The sequence below is a fragment of the Antedon bifida genome, chromosome 5 (genome assembly GCF_963402885.1).
Source record: "Antedon bifida chromosome 5, ecAntBifi1.1, whole genome shotgun sequence".
In the NCBI taxonomy this organism is placed as follows: Eukaryota; Metazoa; Echinodermata; class Crinoidea; order Comatulida; family Antedonidae; genus Antedon; species Antedon bifida.
This window is the reverse complement of record NC_136230.1, coordinates 2,413,108-2,439,121: the sequence shown is the minus strand read 5'-3', so window position 1 is coordinate 2,439,121 and position 26,014 is coordinate 2,413,108. Positions and strand designations below refer to the sequence as shown.

The window sequence follows — 26,014 nt, the reverse complement described above, 5'->3', positions numbered from 1 at the left end:
TACAATAAATTCACAAAAGTCGAAAAAGGAGAGCCATACTTACATACCCCCACCAAACACACAACAATACTACAGTTGGTGTAGTGTTCTTTGTCCAGTCGTCTTTTGAATTGTTAGCGACGTCGCGACGTCTGGACAAAAGTTTTAGCAAAGTTTTGTAAAATCCACTTTTAGAAACACTTAGCTGACGTTGTAAAAAATAAAATAAAATTACTAGAAGGGATTTGACGTTTAAACTATTCTTTGTGTCATCAATAATATTTCGAACGAAAATATAACACAGGACAGATCTACTCGCATGACGTATTCATAACGTAAAAGACATAAGCAAGGATTAATGAATAGATCGATCATCCATGATAAAGCGACTAAAACACTGAGAGAGAGACGCCCAACAAGTTGGTTTAAGACAAGACTAAACATTCAATAACATTATTTATTTCAGCATGTACTTACTAACGACAATAAAGTATATAAACAAGACACGTATACGTATGCATAGGGCCAAATAGCATGTCTCGTGTTATATAGGCCTTTCTGAATGACTTCTTCTCGTTCCAAGTAGGATTCTGAAACCATGTCATATATTTTATTTTTATTTTTTATTTTATTCACAACCAACAGAGACAAAAACCTCCACTATCAGGCTGAGATAAAATAAACAAAACAAAGAACACAGTTAACATTAAACTACTTTTACAATTTCAGATCTAAAAACGAATAAACTATTTTTTTAAATATCAATATCATAAACATTCAAGATTTTGAGCTAATCTCTGAAATAAATCTCTTTTTTGTGACGTCTACTCGCCTCTGAGCGAGTACGACCAGGAACGTTGACTTTAAACAAAGAAATCAAGTCACAATAAAAAATAGAACTCATATAATTTGAAGAAATACCATGAAAAATAAGTCTTCGCTTACTTCGATGAATTTAAATTAACATTATAATTAGGACATGTTTTAGCTAAAAAGAATAAAAATCTATTTTGGATTCTGTCTACACGATTGGGCTGACTTGATATCGAATTCACAATAACTGAACAATAGGCCTATTCACAATGTGTAGACAAATAATATTGATTATAGGCCGTGTTTCCTCAGCCAAAACGACATCATCGGTTAATTGTTAACCAATAAAGTGCGCATGATCAGTTATTACCAAAACAACCAGGTGCCCAATCACAACGCAACAATGTGTCCTCCAGGTCAAAGGTTAAAAATGATAGCATAATTATCCGATTGGTATGAGATACTTATCGGTTAAATTTTTTCGAGCGGAATCGGTTAAACCCCGTTTCCACAAGCAGTTTATCGGTTAATTACCGGTTAAATTTTGGCTACAGAAACACGGACATAGACACTATAGAGTGCTGTTATAATCCATCCATTAGCTTTCGGATATGATACTTGCTTCGCTAAAAATCATCGTGCTCAAATCATGCCAGAATTTAAATTGTCATTATAACAATTTTACAATCTAATCCACTGGACTTACTTTTGTTTAGTAAACAGCGACGTTTCACAACATATCCAATAACAAGTAAAGTTCTGTTTACACTATCAAACCATAGTGAACCATAATATCTCTATGATCAAACTAGTTTGACAAAAAAAGTGGGATGTGCCCAAATATGGTAGTGATATACCATTACCCATATATGACATCATGCCCATATATGGGCACATCACATTTTGCTGTCACATAAAGTGTGATAGTGTAAACAGAGCTTAAGTCAAGTGGATAATACTACCTGGATGAATGAGTATTTATTATTTAAATGGCGATCTTATTGGCCTAGGTAGCCCTACATTTAAAAATATAGTTCTATATGAAACCTTTTTTATCCATATATTTCTATTTTCCAATCTCTCTTCATTCACCAGACAAACCGTAGTAAGATTTTCAATATGCAAAATGGCGTGACGTCACTTCGAGTTCATGGATTTCACAGTTCCTTTCATTACTTTTGGTCTTCTTTTTTAAACTTTAATTTGTTTTTAGCAATAATATATAAATGAAAATCACATGTATACACATACTTTTTATTAGTCTTTATTGTGTAATATTATTACATTGCAGAAATGCAATTCACAAACTAGCGGTAATCCAGCACCAAACATATCCTTTTACTATAACTTTTACGGATATTTACAATATTTAATGACATGACTACAAAACCAAACAATACGATACTTACATTATCGGCTAATATTACTGTTTTTAAACTTTTTGAATCAGACTGTCCAGCAGGTAGGCCTACTTTACTGCACTAAACTGTTTTATTCAACAAACTTACGAGTGTAAACTTTCCTTAGTTCGTACAAAAACGCCATACTTGTAGTCTGTCACGTGATAATTGACTAATTTCCTTTTTCAACATGGACATGAATCATAATTCCGTTTCCAATGTCAATTATTAATAATATTATTATTATTGCCAGTGACGTATTGCGGAAAGGTCTCTGGAGATGAGATTTCTCAAACATTCAATAAAAGCTCATCCAGCCTCCTACTCTCAAATTCTTCGAACACTGTTCTGAAATGTTGCCACCTGTAATTATGCAACGCTTACAATACTATAATTAGTAGCATGCAAACAATATACACCTGGGCTAAGTTAAATAGTTTGTTTTTTCTGGATTAGAAACGCGTTCAAACGATTAAATAATGCGTTCAAACGATGAAATAATGCGTTATGTGCAGATTTATCATCAATTTAGCAGCACACACAAGATAAGTTACTTCAAATCTTAAATTACATACACCTTAACTTTAATAACACCAAATTCGTTTAAAAAATAATAGGTCAAATAATGATACCACCACCACCAAAATAAATAGTGCCATAGCTTAAAAACTATCTCCAAACATCAACACATTTTTAAAGCAATTCGTTCGACGCGAGCGTAGTCCGACGTCGTAGGCTTGGATCCCACAACGCAAGATGAACGTAAGCGTGTCGCAAGTAAAATTTGACCAATCGTAAAGCGTGGTTCCCACTAGAACGCAACGCAACGTAACGCAGCGACGTATCGACGCAAAGCGCTGTATTGCGTAATCACAAGTGGGAACCGACGACGCAACAGTGCTGCAAACATCGCAGGTTTGATTTCACGCAGGTGGGGGCAAACACAATTATTGGAAGGGCATTTTCTTACGTTACGTAGGTTGCGTTAAGTTTCGTCGCTAGTGGGAACCACGCTTTATGGATCATAGCTTGCGATAGGTCACTGCGTGGTTCCCACTAGAACGCAACGCAGCGACGTATCGACGCAAAGTGTTGTATTGCGAATCACAAGTGGGAACCGCAGGCGGGGGCAAACATAATTATTAGAAGGGCATTTGCTTACGTTGCGTCGCGTCGCTAGTGGGAACCAAGCTTAAGTCTAACAATTATCTATTCATTAATGATAGTCTAATCGTTAAAATTGTATCATACTATCTAATGGCATTTAAAAACCACGATATATAATTAAATGAATGTTTACCCCTATAATACTATTTAATTTTCTGGTTCTAAATATAAGTGTTCCCAAATCCATAGATTGTGTTGTGGTGATCATCACCACCAACATAATGGTTAAAATAAGGTTTTTTTACACACCTATTACTACTGTACTGTATATTGTTTTTCTGATTCTAAAATCGTACGTTCCTAATTCCATGATTTTATATATATAAAGCTTTAGTCGAAAAGTTCTGACACTAAAGTGATCAAGTCAACTGTTCAAACATTCTGATTATACGTTGAGTGTCCATTCCATATATTTTGTCTATGTAAAAGTTTATAACGATAGAGTCATAAACGTTCAACAACATTTCGGAAAGTTTTGACACTATAGTTATCAAATAGTCTACACGTCACGGATTTTGTGACGTCATAGTCGGTCGCATTCGGGTACATCGTCATTTTTAAATATCCGAACCAAAACCAGCAATTACGTCGAGTTTCAGTTAAAGCATCTGAGTGAAAATAACGGAATCAATGATGACGATGCAAATCAGGTAAATCCACAAAAAAAGACGATCAAGAACGCTAGCAACCAGTTGCCAATCGCTTATTAGTTGATCTGTTTTCTCTTTTTCTGCAAAATGTTCTACAAGAAATCTCTGGTTACGCAACATTTCTCGGCATACAGGATCAGACGCCGACTCCATCGATGAAAGTGATCGCATGTTGTTGCGCGTACCATTCAAACGTTTTTCGCGCGTAGTTATATCGATCGGGTCTTCCTGCGGGCCCATATCCATATCCGTGTAAATAGTCTGTGTTATGGGCTCGTAGACTCGTTTCGAGTTGCTTCGCTGAATTTTTTTAACGTGAACATGAAGACATAGAGGGCGAGCAAGAAATTGCAAGAAAACCACTTGCATCCATCTTGGAAGTGGAGTTTGTCGATGGTGACAGTTTAGCACTAGTATAGTCATTAATAAAGATATGGAAACACACATTATTGTGATGATATAAAATCGAGCTGAAAAGAATAAAAATACATTTGTTATTACGTACAGGTATATGATTTGAACTCGATCGTCACGAGTTAACTTTGATTAATATTTAAGCGTGGTTCCCACTAGAGACACAACGCAAGGACGTACGCGCAACGCAAGCGAGTTGACCAATGACAAGAGACAGTTCGGATAATCCATCGCTTGTGATTGGTCAAATCCCTTACTAGAGACGTCATTGCGTTGCGTCGCTAGAGGGAACCTAGTTTTAAGACGCAACGCAAGGACGTAAGTGCAACGCACGTAATCACGACGCGATGTAGTTGCGGATTCACTGCATCGTGACCTGTGCGGTGTACTTACGACCTTGCGTTGTGTCCAAGGGGACGCAACGCAAACGAGTTGACCAATGAAGCGACAGTTCGAATAATCTATCTGTTGTGATTGGTCAAATCCCTTACGTTGTGTTACGTCATACGTCTCTAGGGGAAATCAAGATCCGCGTAAACGTAACGTACATTGATTGAATTGATTGAAATATATATTTATACTGGGTAACCTCTTTAGTCAAAGACTGGTCTCCCAGAGGGCCCAGTTGGTGATCAGTGGCTGTTATGTACTAATACACCGTTGAATTACACCTGCGCTGACATTTATATAGAACAGAAAACTTACACAATATTGGAATATCACTTCCGCTGGCTGGCATATTTTCAGCCACAACCAACATAAACACTGTTAATGACAAAAGTACTGTGATTCCCAGCGAAACTTTTTCTCCAGAGTTACATGGTAAAATGAATTCGACCAATGACATTGCAGATATCACCAAACACGGCACAACCAGATTAAGAAAGTAAAACAGAGGGCGTCTTTTGATTTCCAATCTAAAAGTTACACTGGCGTATGTTTTATCAGGACAACAGCTGAACGTTTCTAACTCTTTCTTGTGAGCGATTTCTACAAATTAATGAAACAATACAATACAATTAATACATTCAAATCAATAGATAAGCATATTGATATGTTTGTTGGGGTTATTGCCAAGTACCAATGCTAAAACTTGGTTTCCATTTCGGATGCAAAGCATCCGAGAAGTATCGCTCGATCGATCAACTCACTTTCGTTTTGCGCCTACGTCGTTGTTGCGTTGCGTCAGTGGGAACCAAGCTTAAGATAGCCTTAATTGTAATAACCAGGCCTCCGTGTAACAATCACCCAGTTGTTTCTTTTATTCGCTTACATTGAGTACCGTTTTGATACTTAACTCTATAATATTAACAGTGGGACGTTCGTTAAAGCTTGTTTTACACTAGGACGCAACGAAATGACGTAAGCGCAGCGCCACGTTTGGGTCCCACTATCATATGAATCTCTTGGTGCAAATTTTGCAACCAAACAGTGATTTTTAATATGTACCTATTGAGCTGTTTATCTACTTATAGGTTCATACCAAGTTCATGCAACCCAAGTCTTGTCATCGTTCATTATATAGAAGGGGGGGTCAACCATTATGACTACATCTAATTTCCACAATTATTGATTACATGTTTTAACCAAAGAAATTAAAATGACATAAACTAGTATAGTATGAACATTTCCAGACTTCGTAATAATTACCATCTATTAATTAAACAGGTCACAGAAAGATAAACATAACCATTACCCGAGTGATAAATGGTAGATCCCAGCTCACTGGCATTCAAACATAGGTATCTTAATTTTGCAATTGTGAATATAAAAAACGACATATAGAACTAAATAACACCTAATAATTGTTCCTTATATATCAAACATTAGAATGATATAAAAATTAAAATGCTACTTACAAATTATATAATGAAAAATTAACCCCAAACTTAGCTACAATCCAACGGTCTGTCAAGTGAAGGCTTGATAACACAGGCAAACCCTATTTGAATTTTGCCGCGATTTTTTAGATTTTTTCAAAATAGATTTTGCTATTTTGACACAGTCTATTTTAAGCCAATGCTCATAAGAAAAGTATGTAAGGAATCTATGAATATTCAGCTTTCTTTTAAGAAACTAACCAAAATGATTGATGACATACAAGTGATCTTAAATTGCAAATAAAACACTGTGGTACTTTAGAAAATAGGTAAAAAATTGACCTCACACTGTCAGCGGGCAATGGATGGTGAGTTTTAAAACGTAAAATGACACATACTTTTTTTAACTTTACAATTTCAAACATATATCACAATGTTCAGTATTGTCTACAGTTTATTTTGAGCTACTAACCAAAAGAATCCGATTTATAATAGCCGAGATATTTAGGTGGGAACATGAAAATCAAGTGTTTTGTAGAATATCACGGTGCGAAATCAGTGGTATTAATGTCCCAGTGGAGTGTGTTGAGGCAATTTAGCTATTTCGTTGCTCAAGAGATTCATATGATACGCAATACAAGGACGTAGAGTTGGATAATGACAAGCAACAGTTCGAATAATCCATCGCGTGTGATTAGTCAAATTACTTACGTTGCCTTAAGCTCTGTCTACACTATCAAACTTTATGTGACGACAAAAACATGTGATGTGCCCACCATAAGTATGACATCATCATGTCCATATATATGGGCACATCATATATTTTTGTCACATAAAGTGTGATAGTGTAGACAGAGCTTTACGTTCTTGCGTTGCGTTTCTTGAGGGAACCAAGCTTAAGTGATTTGACCAATCACAAGCGATGGATTATTCGAACTGTCGCTCGTCATAAGTCAAGTGCAAGTGGAAAAAAAGTTGTAAGCGTCAGCACGCGTCATCGTTCGCGTCATCCGTTTTCGTCCATATTAAGTAAACTTACCAAGTGTGTCCCATTCGCCGTTATGATTGTAGTTCGACGCGTCAGCTGTATCATCGAAGTAGTCAATGTACTTGGTGTCGTGTTGCCACGAACCAAACTTCAATTGACATACCTGTCAACAAATGTTATCAATAAAAATCGGATAAATGACAAGTTACAGTAATATACTTAGACTTGCACAAAGTTTCGAGGCTTTACAAGCTCAAGTAGTATACGTATGAAACGCCATATATGCCAAAATATTTATCTGTTTACTGATTATTAAGTCAAAACTCCGTCTGGAACACAGACTATAGTTTACTGAGCAGCATGGGGGATGTGTTTATTACGAAGACATATTCGTATACTTTTTTCTACTCAAATGCATTCCTACATATAAAGCCTAAATTGAATTAATGCTACATGATACAATATACAAATAATGAATGTTTAATAGTGCGTACTATTGCACGCCATGTGACCCACAATCGTCCAATCAAATGGCAGGAATTTATTTAGGTGTTATATAACACATACTATTATAATACAGTAATCAGCTCTCACCTGTTTATCAAACGGATAGAGGTAGACATCAACCGAGCAATGAGATTTGATCGTAAGGGGCGCACTCCAATCCACACTACCGTTTTCCGTTACGATTACGTTAGTGGTTACCGTCATGAACGGTTCGTTGGAACTTTCATCACGACTGAAAAATGACAAAATGTTACAAACAACAAATGTTATTATTACATTTGTGGCACTACTGCTGCGGCTTGGTGCTTAACATATAACTCTACGAAACATTTTCATTTAAAAAAAATGAAAATGTTGGGCAAGTCGTGAGAAAGATAATTGGTTGAGCTAGGACCTATTAAAATTAGAAAGAAAATCGATCACAAAAAAACATTTTAAATACGAAAAAAAGAAAGAAAACATTGAAAAGAAAAATTATAGGGATTCTACTGTCATATCACTACCATATTTGTTCTTGGGTTGGGTTCTTTTTTGGCAAACTAATTAAGCTTGCTTCCCACTAGAACGTAACGCAAGGACGTAAACGCAACGCAAGCGTTTTAACCAATGACAAGCGAAGTTATAGACAGTTAGCAATCACAAGCGAATAAGCCATCGCTTGTGATTGGTCAGTTCACTTGCGTTGCGTTACGTCCTTGCGTTGCGTCGCTAGTGGGAACCACGCTTTAGATAGCGTAGACAGAGCTTAAGATTAAACTGTACTTTTTATTCGTTCTTTAGGCCTATTTACCCATCATTATGAAAAAGCTAAAAAATAATAACGAATACGGTTGAAAAATACAATTATAGTACAATACTTCGAGGTGATGTCTGAAAGTGTTTTCGGGGGTCATCAATTACCTCACCCTTCATAGATTCTAAATGCACGAGTAACGGTCAATTTACACAGACGAGCGGTAACGGTAAGCGGAAAACCGCGTAAACTTGTCCAACGTAGAATCTGTATCTATCCTGAGCGGAAACTGCCTGTCAACTCCACATTTTGTGTAAATGGTCATAAGGATTAACATAGATTCTATATGTTTTATTAGCGTTACCGCTCGTCTGTGTGAATTGGCCTTAAGCTTGGTTCCCACTATGACGCAACGGAAGGACGTAGACGCAACTGTTCGAATAATCTATCGCTTGAGATTGGTCAAACCACTTTGCGTTGCGTTACGTCCTTGCATTGCGTACCAGTGGGAACCAAACTTTAACGGTACGACGTGCTTACGTGTTGTATAATATTGTATCGGGAAGCCAAACTTTGCTTGCAGGCACACGGATGACGTCCAGGCCTTGGTAGTCGCTTGAGTTCCACACTAGGTATTCATCTTTCCAACGCTACAAATAATAGAACACAATTTGAATATAATATTCATTATTGTTCCATTATTGTTCTTTATACATTATTCATACTGTGAAAGTCAATAACATAATGTGTTGAACATTGAGTAATGTCGTCAGCACACGACGCCAAATAAACAAACTAGACCAAAAAATCACTTTCGCAGACTGAATGTGTTTTCTTTTTATAATTTAACTGTGCATAAATCAGCGCCAAAAGACAATGAACTGTTGGCTGAATAGGATATACGTCAGTACTAGAGTTTGTAAATTGTGAGTGAGTATAAGATTTATCGTAAATAGTGTGCGTGGCGCTTGATGGGAAGGGTTTGGGAGCAAACGTCACGACGCGCACGTACGTGATTTGTTGTTTGTACGTACGCGTCGTGACGTTTGTTCCCAAACCCTTTCCATCATGCGTTGTGCAATGACGTTCCTCGCGAAATCAAGCTATTTGCGATCAACCTTATTGTGGGCAGAATCTGTGGTCATACCAGAGAGGTGTAATAAGCCGAAGGCTAGAGGGCCTACTTCGGCTATATCAAATCTTTGGGTAATACAAATATCCTCAAGTATGTTAAAGGTCAGGTCCGGGCTTTTGAATATAGCAAAAGAGAGGGTTGCTGGCCCAGTGTGAACGTGGCTTTAATGTGATGAGATAATTGATGTTGTTGATTGATTGATTCATTCATTCTTTATTTAGCCTTTAAAATCAAAATACATTTAAAACAAAGGTAACAAAAACAAGACAGGTGGAAATCTAAGGAGGCAGGTATAAGCAAAAGCAATTAAAATCGCTGTAGTTCACAGGCTTGCGTATCCATCCTTAGACATCCAGATGATGATGATTAGGAAAATGATGATGAAAAAGATACTGTGGTACACACTTCATCTCATCCGTCTTCAGCTTTGTCTACACTATCAAACTAGTTTGACAAAAGAGTGTGATGTGCCCAATTATGGTAGTGATATTTCCAAATATGGTAGTGATATTTCCAAATATGGTAGTGATATGACATCATCATGTCCATATTATTATGGGCACATCACATTTTTTTTCACAAAAATTTGATACTGTAGACAGAACTTACACATTCTGATTAAATTCAACACCTACTTTTCCAGCATATGAATATATATTGTGTTGTGAGATTTGATATAATGCTAGAAATCCCAAATGATACCAAGAATGACAATCAATAATAAGGCAATCCTTTTGAGTCATTCGGTGATCATTTACGCGCGCGTACGCGTGAAAATTGATAGCCAATCAGTCTCAAGAGTGATGCAATTATGTGCTTGTGATAAATGTCATTTGTATTCTTTGAATAGTTAGTAAATAAAATTAAGATTAGTGTTAAATATCATTTTATAATTTGTATTCATGTCTCGATTTCTCATTGAAATATCATCGTCTTACTAATTCGTATCATTTTACCAGCTTTAAGGGATGATAGATGTGCTATTCCAGCTCTGCTTTAAGCAATGCTGTCAAAGACAGGGCTTATAATCGATGATACAAAAATCTTTCTATCTAACCTTGGCCAAGATACAATTTACTGTATAGGCCTAGTAATTATATAAAGTTAAAGTATACCTTTTGCGACAGTGTATTAGGCATTGATTGGATTAAACAGCTTATCAACTAAGTGCCTTCAGAACACCTTTCCACGTGATACCTGAGATTGCATAGTCAATATACTCAGACTTCTGGTGGATATTTCATTTGGATTAGGTCAAACATTGACAAGAGAAATCGTTAAAATACTATAGGCCCACTTGACTTGTCGTTATCTATCGTTAAATCCAAAGTGCCGATCAATAAGACATACATTCAAACTTTAATTAAAGCCGACCACCACCTGGCAATGAAATACACATATAGAAAATGCATGTAATATGTGTGATGTTATACCACGAGGAGATATACGGCGAGAATGCGTACATAGCGTGGGTGCGTACATAGTGCGAGTTCGTACATAGCGTGAGTGCGTACATAGCGCGAGTGCGTACATTGTGTGAGTGCGAACATTGCGTGGGTGCGTACATAGTGTTAGTGCGTACATAGTGTGAGTGCGAACATAGCGTGGGTGCGTACATAGCGTGGGTGCGAACATAGCGTGGGTGCGTACATAGCGTGGGTGCGTACATAGGGTGAGTGCGTATATAGTGTGAGTGCGTACATAGCGTAGGGTGCGTATATAGGGTGTGTGAACATAGCGTGAGTGCGTACATAGCGTGGGTGCGTACATAGCGTGGGTGCGTACATAGGGTGAGTGCGTATGTTGTGTGTGTGCGTACATAGTGTGAGTGCGTACATTTAGTATGTGCATAGATAACGTGAGTGCATGTACATGAATGAGTGCGTACAAAGTGTGAGTGCGTACATAGCGTGAGTTCGTACATAGCGTGATTGCGTACATAACATGGGTGCGTACATAGCGTGACGGTAGTGTACATCTATAGCGCATGGTTGACCGATCTTTATGAAGTGTATACTCTACTAATCAAAGGTAACTTTTAACCAGCTCTCAATATCTTACTTACCTGCGTCAACCAAACCATCATGCTAAGGTATTGATACTTTTCGTTCTAAAAAAAGAAATAAATGTTTGTAAGCATTTGGAATTACTAAGATGAAATACAAGGGCACAGTGCACGATTGCAATGCAGGCCTGTTTTAAAATTATTTACTATAATTATTCTTCCATGTCAACTAAAATAACGCACCAAATCTCTCTCCCTACACACATCAACATTGAACCGACATAACCAAACATGTGCACACGGATTATTGGAAAGAAATGTATACGCATCAACTTCAAAATTAGATTTGACGAGCGAAAACGAATGGCAAAGCTCTCTCTCATTGCATCATCTGTTTGTTTTTAATATAAAATGAGTTTGTTTTGTCATTTCCTTGATTTCGAGATGAATTATAAACACTAGTGCAATTATAGTATGTCATTAATAGTTTAAACCTAATAATTACAGCCGTTTATTCGCTAAATCTGAGAATAAAATATGTGTGCTGGATACTGTACATATCTAATAACATTTCTGTTATCATAATGGTGATCATTGTGATAATGCTGATCACATTGTGGTGATGGTGATCATGTGATAATGATCATTGTGATGATGGTGATCATGCTCATTGTGATGATGATGATCATTATGATGATGGTGATGATGATCATTGTGATGGTGTGATCATTTTGATGATGTGATCATTGTGATGATGATCATTTTGATAATGATCATTGTGATGGTAGTGATCATTGTGATGATGATCATTGTGATGATGATGATCATTATGATGATGGTGATCATTGTGATGATGTGATCATTTTGATGATGTGATCATTGTGATGATGACAATTTTGATAATGATCATTGTGATGATGGTGATCATTGTGATGATGGTGATCATTGTGATGATGATGATCATTGTGATGATGATGATCATTGTGATGATGGTGATCATTGTAATGGTGATGATCACTGTGATAATGATCATTGTAAAGATGGTGATCATAGGCAATAGTCACTGGAATCATATACAACCTCAGGGAGCAGAGAGAATGCGTGTGCCAGTGATAATGAGCTACTTACGACATTATTTATTTGACTCAAGTATAGTTCCACTGATACGGTGATGTTATCCGTTTCGTTTTTGACGGGTCGTACCAGTTTATTGTAACTACTTTTCTCAAATAAATCATACAAAAGATCTTTCTGCTGACGAGATCCAAGTGTTCCTTAAACAGAATAAAGATAAATAAGTTATTACATGAGGCTGACCTGGTAACAGTCACATTGTTTTCCACTAGTGAAAACAGTATAGGCCTTTACTTTAACTAAGCAAGCCTATTTACTAATCTTGAGATACAACTTAGCAGGAGCGGATTCCAGGGTAAGGGGCAGCCGGACAGGCCCTCTCTAAATTTCACAAATTATAATGCAAAAGATTGGTTCAGCACTTCATTTCACTACGTTTACCGCCACTGCTTAGGAAGTCTAAGATTTTGGTGAAAAATAAACAAGCAGGCAGGTCGAGAGACTAAAAAAGGATATAGGTCGCAAACCTGTCCACAATCTAAGAACACGAAAAAAGATTTAATTTTTAAAATAGTATAAAGGTGTGGAAATCACGTGGCACACAAGTAATGACACGCAATTATTACGCGTCCTTCAGCACGCACGCTTAAATGGACATGCGCAGTAGATATATTAAAAGTCGTGTTAATATCGAATCAAAGGTTATAAAAATCAAATCAAAGGTCAAATATTATATCCCCTTCTCATGTTTTACTAATTCCATAATTTTTTTTTTTAATTTTTTTTTTATCTTTTGTTATCTTTTGTTGTTGTTATCTAATTCCATAATTTGACAAATTGGAGGACGATCAAGTAAATATGGTTATAAATACTAATAACATTTTAATAGTTAATTTGGATACTAATAATACAAATTCAGATTTACAGCAATTTGTGTCTTCAATTCGCTAATTATAAAACTTAATTTGTTTAAAAGATTAGAAAATGGAATTTCAGATGCACTTATAACTATAATAATCTAATATTGTGGACATTAGTACTCCGTAATTTTAATTACATGAAATTAAGAAATAGAACTTGAAATAAATAATCTTATATTTGAATGATTTTTTATTCTAATTTGCGACGATAAGTGTACATGTGATTTGATTTATCAATAAAAAAACAATTTTTTTACGATTTAAAAAAGTGTATTAGCTTAATTTTAATTACAGAAAATTAATAAATAAAGCTGTACAATGCTTGTTAAATTACTCGTGATAATCGAAGTGTCCCTTCTGAGCGAATTCTCCCGAGACGTGCTAATTACGTAGAATAGCTGCTTAACTTAGCGTTTATATCCGTCTTTACAATCTAAAACTACAACTCAAATTCACTTAATGAAAAATCACTGTCAGAGTTTGGACGCTACCGGCTGTGTATTGATTTTGTCTTACTGTTGTCTTCCAATTTGTGTTGAAGGCATCAACTGTCTATGACATCTATCATAAAGGCTATGATGCTAAGTGTAGCCTAAGTGTTAACATAGAATGCGTTGCAAAGAGAAATTTTAAACAAATAAACTAAATCCCCTCCAGCAAATCATAATTTTGAATATATAATATGATTTACACTGCACACCACGTTGCACAGAAGTAGAGCGTAATCAGTTTCTGCGCATGCTTGTAATGTAATGCGACATTTATATAGCGCTATTTCATAAAGATCAGAGCGCTGTGGTCTTAGATGTTACACCTTTTCAACAACATTCTTCTCCCCTAAGGGTCACATCGTGTCATCGGCAGCCAAATACGGCGCAATTACGCCTGTCCACGACAGTGTGTGTGTGTGTGTGTGTGTGTGAACTAGTACACCGGGGTAACCCCCTAGCTACTCGTCTCGAAAGATGTACTAGGTTCTGTAAAGTGCAAACGAGCAATATGCATACACTGGACCTACGGTTTATAGTCCTTATCCGAGAAGACTTGTTCTACCACCAGAACTATGGAGTCAGTGAGTCTCGAACCCTTGCCGATGTTATGGCTATATAGTGTTCTGGCACCTCAACTCTCCCAAACGTTTAGTTCACTCATCCCACCCAGCACCCAGCCGAACCGCCTCTCAACACACTTTCTCCCTGAATAGAGTTTACACAATTGTAAAAGAAGAAAACATAAATAGGCCTAGGCCTACTTGTTGAATATAGTTGTACATTTATTAGCGAAGAATTGTGTTTACTTGGTTAATTGTAAATTACGCGGGTTGTAGATTCAAAATCTTGTTGTGATTGTACTTAGAACTGTTTTGATTATGTTTATAATTATAATGTACTTACGCATGATGGTAAATATATTACCACCATCATAATTATAAAGTAAGTATAACAATACTTATCATGTAATTCACTAATATTCCATTAGCAGGAAGCGCGAACATGAATATTGTACGTGTATATAATACACGCCATTAATGCAGGCTACTCTATTAAATATTATGAATATATATAAATATGAATTGTTTATTTCGGTACCAGTGCCATCCAGATGTTTTAACAATGATATTCGATTTCAATCGATAAATTTCCTTTAAAATACTAAATTTTATGTTAAAAAAAGAATATTCATCAGAATAATTCATTTTTGGAAATTGCATTCCTTAAATATTGATATTTTTTATTTTAAAAATCGATTTTAAAAATATAGAATATTATATTATGATTTTAGTTCATAATTATAGTTCAATCGAAGTGGAGGAGAATTGAGGAGACGTACATTGTGTAGATATTCAAATTAGCACTATAATCTGATTTGAAAGCTATACAGCCACCACGAGAATACAATAAAATGCACTATAAATAAATATCTAAAGATTGAAATCATTTATACCAATTCATCTAAAACATATAGTAAATTAATTTACAAAATTGCAAGATCCTAGTATAGTAAGGAAGTGTTTGTAATAAAAATAAAGACACAAACAAACAAAAAAGAAAACGAATTAAGGCAAGAACAAGTCACACATGTCTGGTAATATTCTTAAAGCATCGGATTTTTCTTGCCTCTTTTAAGCTGCGTTTACATCGCGCCTGGATCCGGTCCGGCGCCCTGGGAAAAATATCATGGAAAATGGGTTCAGTGGTAAAGCATAGGATCACACCAAATTCGTACGATTTGAATGTGGACGTGATTAGGACTCCGAATTCGCTGCGATGTATCAAGAATTTTGCTGAAATTTTTATTTTGACCAATCAGCAGTGAGCATGAATGACTTCGCTTGACAATACAAATCGCGCGCCGAGAATCGCGTGCAATTAATTATTTATAGAACTCAACCAGTGATAACAAAGATTATATAAGAACAGTTCATGTCATTTCCGTCGCTCTCAATCTTATAGAATGAGATCCTTTAGCCTACAGTCCTTGAATGCTTATAACATGAGTTATTACCAGTGTTTAGCGACGATAATCGATATCGCACTTTTAATTAGGAAATTGCTCGATTCTAAAATTATATATCATCAAATGAATGAAAAACATCTCACTGTGATGTTTACCTAATTCGGAAAAGTGACAGAAATACCGTTTATGCTTTGCCGTCTTTCGCATTTTGCGTAATGAAGATTAAAAGGGGAATTAAAGAACTTCTTACTCCGAAAGATTTAAATTCATATTGTATTTAGTAAATTACACCTCGGCAAGCTTGAGACAATGCTATACTTTCCTTTTGTATGCGTGCGCGTACAAATTATGATGTATATCCATGCATTCCCATTGTTCTGTTTCTCAGAAAGAAAGCAAGTGTAGTTCAGTTATTTCAAGTTTATACCACTGTCGCAGCCGAAGCTGAATTATGGTGTATTTACATTAAAATGTATAAAACGATAAAAGTATTTAAAAACGGTAACAATTTTACATCCAGGATATACATACGAATAAAGAGTACAAATACAAAGGTAAAACAGATTTTAGTAATGATAATGGATAGGATTATTAAAATAAAAACAGCTTATACTGTATTGCAAGTCATCAAATCATTCATTTATTGGAATTGGAATTACATTGCACTTTTTCTGTATCTTTCAACTATTTATACGATTTCCATTATTTAACAAAACTACACCGTTGTCCGTTCCGTAAAACAGAACAAGTAGTCCAAGAGCATTAGGGTTTGACCCGGAAATTTTTGGTAACAAGCTAATTTTTTCAGGAAAGGTCGAGAACTATGATTGGAACATCATACTAAAAGTCCTGAAAAATCCTCCTTGTGCTCTCCGAGAAATCCAAGATGGCGTCCAAAATGGCTGCCATTTTAAATTGGTCTATAACTTTGTAACCGCTTGTCGTAGATTATCGATTTTGGTTTCAAATAGTTCACAATATATACATTCCTATTTGCTCTAACAGAAAATTTTGTCAAAAAATGGCCGCTACTACAGTTTCTGGCAGTTTGACCTTTGACCTGGTCTTATCATATCTCGGTAATGGCTTGTCATAGAGAATTAAGATTAGGCCCAAATTGTTCAGAACATGCATATTTTTATTTGGTGTAATGAAATATTTTATCCCAAAATGACCGGAAGTGAGGTTATTGACCTCTTATTGACCTATTCATATCTCTTTACCGTATCTCAAGAAATATTTGTCGTAAAGCATTACTTTTGGTGTCATATTGTTTGGAACATATACATTTCTATTTAGTCTAATACAACAGTTTGCCCTCAAATGCTCGGAAGTAAGTTAATTTATTGAAAATTTAAAAAATCAAAGAGCTACATAGGCAGAGGATATGAATACTGTAGAAAAAATCTAAATCAAAGTTTTAATTCTGCCTTAAAACATGTTTTGGGCATAGCACATCATCAGGTAAAGTTACAAAAAGAAAATATCAAGTCAATAACTTACAAAGAATAACTGTCATTGGCTAATCAAAGTTGGTTAAGTAAACAAAAAAATGGGTTATTCCGCAACATTTTATTGGGTAGTTGAAGAGTGTTTTGTTATTTTCAACAATAACCTTGAGGGTAAATTTTACTGTAATAAGGGTATGAACTATACAAGAAAAAACCAAAATAATCATTTATTTAACTTCGATAGAACAAAGAATATCATGGGACACGTTAATTGAAATTCTCATACTAGTATGGTTGAAAGGTTATTGCTACAAAATGTCACCTATATGTAGATGTCATGAATACATTTTAAATGCGTTATTCGTCTGTAACTCGCATTACAGTACATACGCGAATTAGTGCTTTTGTTGAAATCACGTCGTTATTATTATAATTTATTATAGAAATTATGATAATTTTTTTTGTTCAGAAAAGTAGAAATGTTATGTAATTTAGGAAATGTATAGACTTTATGATACTGTGAGTGTGAGAATGAAATGTTCAGGTCATATACATTTCGCATGGAAATGCTCAATTGGCAGGGAACACTATGTACATGGCATATATTATACTCCGGATTGTCAAAAACTTAATGTTAAAGACCATTTTATTTGTAAAAATAATGCATTTTGAAACATGAAACCAGGTCATTCCTTGTTTTAAAAGAGAATGCACTATTGAATGTTCTCTAACCTCATAACGTCATAACTTTTGGGCAAACATGCAACAACACCCATACAGATGAACATGATGATAATGATGTGAAAGAAGCAACAAACACCAAGATGTTGAAGATGCAACATCAGATGATGAATGACTGTAACAGAATGCTGCTGATCAATGTTGAAGTGATTTAAAGACCCTTATTTTGCATATTTTCAATATTTAATAAATCATATATAGGGCATATGAAAAATAAAATCTGAATCTGGAAAAGAAAGTCTATGCATGCCGAGTAAAGAGCGTTTGACGTGAAATACCTAGGGTATATTCTCTTTTTATCATAAATAAGCCATACAACGAACATTTAAAGCAAGGAATGTTTCAAAATGCATTTTTACAAAGTCAACAAGGCCATATACATGGCTGCAGTCGCGTGCGTAAATTTGAGTTATTGTTTATTTACCGACCGACCAACTGACCGAATTTGCTGAAAATGTTTAAAAATGTTCACATTTTTAAAAACATTTCCTCCAAGTATTAAATAATATCCAGTGTCAAAATAACGAAAAAATATGAATATGAGTTAGTGTTTACCAACTGACCGAATAACCGAAATTGCTGAAAATGTAAAAAAAATTGTAAAAACATTTATATTTGCCTCCAAGTATTAATATCCAGTGTCAAAATAACGAAAAAATATGAATGTGAGTTAGTGTTTACCGACTGACCAACCGACCGAAATTGCTGAAAAAGTTAAAAAATGTTGAAAAATGTTTAAAAACATTTATATTTGCCTACAAGTATTAATATCCAGTGTCAAAATAACAAAAAGATATGAATATGAGTTAGTGTTTACCGACCGACATAGTGAGCAATAGAGTCGCGTTTGCACGCAATTCAAAATTGCATATAAATGGTCGGATATGTGCTGTGTACATATGTATTTGCCAATTGTCTTTTGTTTACTTAACCAACTTTGATTAGCCACTGACAGTTATTCTTTGTAATTTATTGACTTCATATTTTCTTTTTGTAACAATTCACTTTACCTGATGATGTGCTATGCCCAAAACATGTTTTAAGGCAGAGTTAAAACTTTGATTTAGATTTTTTCTACAGTATTCATATCCTCTGCCTATGTAGCTCTTTGATTTTTTAAGTTTTCAATAAATTAACTTACTCCCGAGCATTTGAGGGCAAACTGTTGTATTAGACTAAATAGAAATGTATATGTTCCAAACAATATGACACCAAAAGTAATGCTCTACGACAAATATTTCTTGAGATACGGTAAAGAGATATGAATAGGTCAATAAGAGGTCAATAACCTCACTTCCGGTCATTTTGGGATAAAATATTTCATTACACCAAATAAAAATATGCATGTTCTGAACAATTTGGGCCTAATCTTAATTCTCTATGACAAGCCATTACCGAGATATGATAAGACCAGGTCAAAGGTCAAACTGCCAGAAACTGTAGTAGCGGCCATTTTTTGACAAAATTTTCTGTTAGAGCAAATAGGAATGTATATATTGTGAACTATTTGACACCAAAATCGATACTCTACGACAAGCGTTTACAAAGTTATAGACCAATTTAAAATGGCAGCCATTTTGGACGCCATCTTGGATATCTCGGAGAGCACAAGGAGGATTTTTCAGGACTTTTAGTATGATGTTCCAATCATAGTTCTCGACCTTTCCTGAAAAAATTAGCTTGTTACCAGAAATTTCCGGGTCTGCCTATACTTATGAACTAATGCTCTTGGACTAAAGTGTTGACGCATACGTATGGTGTCTGACATGAAGCCACGCCTACGTACTCCCACACCGAAAAGAACCCAAGTCTAAAGCTCTGTCTACACTATCAAACTTTATGTGATATGACATCATCGTATCCATGGACATATCGTATCATGTTTTGTCACATAAAGTTTGATAGTGTAGACAGAGCTTTTTGTAATTTGGGTTTTCTTAAAATATGTTTGGGCACATCACATTTGTTTGTCAAACTAGTGCGATAGTGTAGATACTGAGCTTCATAGACCTATACACAGACTGAGTGGAACAAACTGACTGAAAGAGATTTTGAAACACCCATGTGTCTCCTCCACTAAGCAAGGATAATGAACTTTACATTTATTGAATTTCATTGGTTTTAATTATACTAGTTAATAATCCCTAGATATGTGGCATTCCTTTCTAAGCCTGTGAGGCTGTTTCCATAATTATAGACACTTCCAACAATCAATTCAAAGTCATCATTAAAATGTTTGTTGACCTATTTATGCCCATCAGTTAACAGATTCCGGATCTATTTTCTTATAAATTCAAAATTGAGAAGCTGAAACGATTAAATGTAACAAATAACGATAGATTATACTGAAAATAGCCATTCTATGACACCAAATTGCCACATTTCCTCCGTGCCTATGTTTCGTTGCATAATTTTCGCCATCATTGCATATTTATCGACGGCTTTTTATCAAAACATACGTGAGAAATTTACTTAATACTAACTTTTTTTTACATAACGGAATTTATTTTAATCGTTTTATACGTCAAGGTTAATCTAATGTGTATTCTATACAGACTTCTGGAAAAGTTACATTAACACTATACACAGTTCTATTGTACAGTAACATTACACAGTATCATTGTACAGTAACATTACACAGTACCATTGTACAGTAACATTACACAGTACGGTGCATGCAGTAACACTACACAGTGCTATTGTACAGTAACACTACACACTGCTACTGTGTAGTAACACTACACACTGCTATTGTACAGTAACACTACACATATACCATTGTACAGTAATACTACACAGTGCTATTGTACAGTAAAACTATACAGTACCATTGTACATTAACATTACACAGTACGGTGCATGCAGTAACACTACACAGTGCTATTGTACAGTAACACTACACAGTGCTATTGTACAGTAACACTACACAGTGCTATTGTACATTAACACTAAACACTGCTATTGTACAGTAAAACTACACAGTACCATTGTACAGTTATACTACACAGTGCTATTGTACAGTAACACTACACAGTGCTATTGTACAGTAATACTACACAGTGCTATTGTACAGTAACACTACACAGTGCTATTGTGCATTAACACTAAACACTGCTATTGTACATTAACACTACACACTGCTATTGTACAGTAATACTACACACTGCTATTGTACAGTAACACTACACCGTGCTATTGTACAGTAACACTACACAGTGCTATTGTAAAGTAATACTACACACTGCTATTGTACAGTAATACTACATAGTGCTATTGTACAGTAACACTACACAGTGCTATTGTACAGTAATACTACACAGTGCTATTGTACAGTAACACTACACACTGCTATTGTACAGTAACACTAGACTTTGCTATTGTACAGTAACACTACACAGTGCTATTGTACAGTAACACTAAACAGTTCTATTGTACAGTAACACAACACACTGCTATTGTACAGTAACACAACACATTGCTATTGTACAGTAACACAACACAGTGCTATTGTACAGTAACACAACACAGTGCTATTGTACAGTAACACAACACAGTTCTATTGTACAGTAACACTACACAGTGCTATTGTACAGTAACACAACACAGTGCTATTGTACAGTAACACTACACCGTGCTATTGTACAGAAATACAAAAGACAAGACCTAAGGGAAAGCAGGGAATCATGTTTGTGAAACAAATTACAATGGAAATGAATATTGCAGACTATTTGGAAATAACCGCCAAAGTTATTGTTGAACATGGCACATTAAGAAGAAGATGTGTATAAAAGAATTTAATTGGAAATTGATTTTTATGTATTGTTTATTGTTGTTGGATTGGAATAAAGAAATAACAATAATGATTTGATCATTATAAAATAGATGTTCTACTGCAGTCTGTATCATGGTAGTGTGTTAACCTTATAAAGAGACACTTTATTTTGTTGCGTTGCTGAGAGAGATTTATCATAAGAGGTCTTAATCATTATATAAAAACAGAAGAAAAGAAGTAAGGATTAAATAATGTATTATTCATCATATAGAAAGGAAATTTATTACGCCTCGAATTCTCAATTACATTGATTATTATCATTTCCATCACTCGGGTATAATTAAAACTATTCGGATAAAAGCCATTCCATGTTGATTTAGCGAACCGTTAAATTATCCGATGCTGCCAGGCAATTAAACTAGATTGTTTTTTTGTAGATGTTTGGTTAACCGATATTAGTCAAGCTAATTTGGCGCATCTTATTTACTTTGATTTAATCTGATTTATAAAAAAAAACGGAAACAAGATTCTAGATTAGCAAAGGTGTTAGGGACACGTGACTTGAAAACGCATAGTTCACCTGTAAGCGCAACGCAAGTAATTGTATGTGGGCAATCCTGGATCTGGTAGCTACTGTACAAACGCCATCATATAGGCAATCACATACAGGCTGCGCTCCCATGGGCCTAGCTAGTTGGAATTAAGTTTATTGCAACCAATCACAAGGATTATTCAAACTGTCGCTTGTCATTGGTCAACTCGTTTGCGTTGCGCCAATATCGTGAGATGACCAATCACAGTTCGACAGTGTGATCCATCGCATCATGATTGGTGCGCTTCGAGATGGTTCCCTAGGACGCAACGCAATAACGTAGGCCTACGCGTCAGACATCGGATGATCCGTCGCCGGTGATTGGCTGAACTGTTTCCTATGTTCCTCCTCCTAGAGTGGCATGGGGTGGGTGGGGAAGAAGGAAGTAAGCATTAAATACTTGGTGCGCTATAGCTCACTTCTTTTAAACACCGATATCTTTTAGTTTTTTGTGATTGTGGTTAAAATAAATACAATTTTCAATGCATAGAAATAAGTAACACGAGGGAACCAGAAGAGGTGTGCTTGATTAGCCATATCTATTGAATAGATAGAGAAACGAATTAAAACCCAAGAGAGTACAGTATACACACAAAATAGTATTGGCTCAGCTCAATGCATGACAGTCCAATGAACCATGTGATCATCATCATCCCCTTACTTAGATCAGATAGCACTTCAGAAATATTATTTCTTGTGCTTGATAAATTGTGGAAAACCTTTTAACAATTCCTCGGGCAAAATGCCCAATATATTAATATACATACATTCAATCGTGTTATAGTGTTTGACAACAAAGTACAGTAATTTGGACGTGTTATCAGTTTACGCGACAAATTGATAAGCATACTTTTATAGTTACTTACGCACTATAGAATAATTCATTTTTCATCTTTAAAATTTATACAATGAATGTATTATATCATTTTTAAAATAACATTATCAGGATAATTAATCAGTTTTTAAGGCGATGGAAATAATAAAAAGTGAGTGCTTACACTAATGTAAATTGATAAGTAAACCAGTAAAGACAATTTTTGTTATTTCAATTTAGCTTAGAAAAAAAATATATCCGCTAAAACATGTGATTGATTGTCAATAACTTTATAAGTTTATAGTTAATTAACTTGCTATTTGTAATAACTTCGTTTGTTCGGATTGCTCGAATTTCTCATTTCGTCAGTGACGAAATTATAGGCCTACAATGTTTTCCCGCGCAGTATAATATTAAACTTTTGACATGTATTTGAAATAATATTCATTATTTGCCTCGATTAAACTACCGAGAAAAATAAATTATGGAGGCCTGAGCTTTTTCTATACAACTAAAAATTAACATATCAAATAGTTGATTTTAACGAGACGAAATCTAAAAATATTATATGCATATATCAATTAAATTACGGTAATCACTGTATTTATTGCGTACCATTACATTCATATTCAATCACGTAGGCACAAGGTACGACTTTCATCATCATGATCCAGTTATTACGCTCTTTGAATAAATTGTTTTTGTTTATTATTATAAGGTGATAGAAATCGCATTAGGCCTATATCATTACATACACATTAATAATAATGAAAAAAGTAAACAAGAATTTCGTGACGTCAGTGTCTATTTCCAGTGACGGTTGTGGCAAGCATAATTTGAAATCATTGTTAAAGTTATTTTTCCAAATGATTATAAAAAGTGGATATCCACGACTATTATTATAGAAGAAAGAAAACAAAGATTACTTTACAAACTAGCTAGTACGCGTGTGTACCCCGCGTGTATCCCGCGTATACCCTGCGTGTACAACGCGTATACCCCGCGTGTACCTCGCGTATACCCCGCGTATACCTCGCGTATACCTCGCGTATACCCCGCGTATACCTCGCGTATACCCCGTGTGTACCCCGCGTATACCCCGCGTGTACCCTGCGTATACCCTGCGTGTACCCCGTGTATACCCTGCGTGTACCCCGCGTGACCCACGAATATTACACGCGCGCGTCAATCTCTATAATATAATTTACAGAAAGTGTTTGATTGTCAATATGATACAATGAACCAAAAATCTTCAAACTAGAATTAAAAAAACGATTGCATGCAGAAATGTTATACGTCATTAAACACAGTATAATATTCAATTATATTTGCCAAATAATTCATAATGTTTAAAGATTCAAAATACTAAAATGGAATTAAAGCTATTAAGGTTATATGCATGGTATTAATTACTAATGAATGTATCCAATTAACATCATCAAAGTTTATGCATGATTATAAGAGGTCATTCCTGTTATTCAGGTTTAAACTTACGACATAAAAAAAGAATAACAAGATAATTGAATTGTTGAATACTACCACGAAACAAAAGCTGAAATTTTGTTAAAAGGCAATATGATGTTAGTACGCGCGTTAATACTGGCATCAGTATTTTTACAAAACAAAAGTATAGGCCTACAGTACAAAAAAAGAAAATCGAAGGAAAACGTGGCACCAATAGTCTGATTACATTAACTATCAAATGGGTTGGTAATGATATATAGGAAAAATTAAAGAAAAGTATTAATTATAGTAATAGTATAACATAAATGTCTTGAGTACAAATTATATTTATTTTCCTTGTACAGAAACCAGCAAAAGAAACTGTACTACATTATAAATATAATAAATTGAATAATGATAAATGTAAAAGATTGATATTAATGCGAATCTCTGTGACGTTTTCCTATATTCGAGGCCTGCCATAAGCCTAACCTAATATAGGCTCGATACATGTTACACTGTATTCAGAATTTGCCTAGGAAACTGGACATGTATTATGTAATATAAAGATAATCGGGTGCATGTCTTACCTTGTATAGTTGAACATAGTAAAAAGCATGTACAAATAATATACCATGTTGAGCTAGGCGGCGGCGGACCAGCCATGGTAACTTATTCCTTGCGTCGCGTTGTGTCCCCGAGAGAGAAATGCACACAGTCCTACAACTTCAACAGTAGTGGGGGATAGAATGGTTTTAATGCTTGACCATTAGTGTCATGGTTTAGTAACACCATAGAGCATTTCAGTTAAATATGAACTGTGAATCCAAGTTAAAGTTGGACAATCACTGATGCGCCAATCCCATCATTTTTGCACATACACACTGAACGCTCCATTACATGCGCAGAAGTCTATAAAAGCACACTTTGATCGTGATACAAGCGATGATACCATTCGCCACAGATATTTTGTGCTGTCAATCATACCATTATGGGCGTGACAAACCTGATGACGTGTTGATTATGCTAATTAGTTTACATAAGGGAATCGACAGAAGAGGAATTTATGCTTATAAATACTATGACGATGGTTGTATGCAATAGATGAATTATTCTATATTTACTGTATCGTCGTCGGC

General features: G+C 35.2%; 1 protein-coding gene across 2 annotated transcripts; it reads right to left on the bottom strand.

Moving 5' to 3' along the window:
• Positions 1-26: 26 nt before the first annotated feature.
• LOC144842878 (neuronal acetylcholine receptor subunit alpha-9-like) lies at positions 27-25,778 on the bottom strand. Of its 2 annotated transcripts, XR_013612189.1 has the most exons (9): positions 25,466-25,778; positions 12,740-12,885; positions 11,672-11,716; positions 9,012-9,121; positions 7,826-7,970; positions 7,283-7,394; positions 5,129-5,413; positions 2,202-4,479; positions 27-184 (listed from the first exon to the last, which is right to left on the bottom strand). XR_013612189.1 is itself a non-coding variant. In XM_078699452.1 (8 exons), the coding sequence occupies exons 1-8, from the start codon at positions 25,539-25,541 to the stop codon at positions 3,959-3,961; spliced, it is 1,440 nt and encodes a 479-aa protein (XP_078555578.1). In that variant the 5' UTR covers positions 25,542-25,778; the 3' UTR covers positions 2,059-3,958. The 2 variants fall into 2 exon arrangements, 1 of the variants encoding a protein (XP_078555578.1); XM_078699452.1 differs by lacking the exon at positions 27-184 and having other exon boundaries at positions 2,059-4,479.
• Positions 25,779-26,014: the final 236 nt, after the last annotated feature.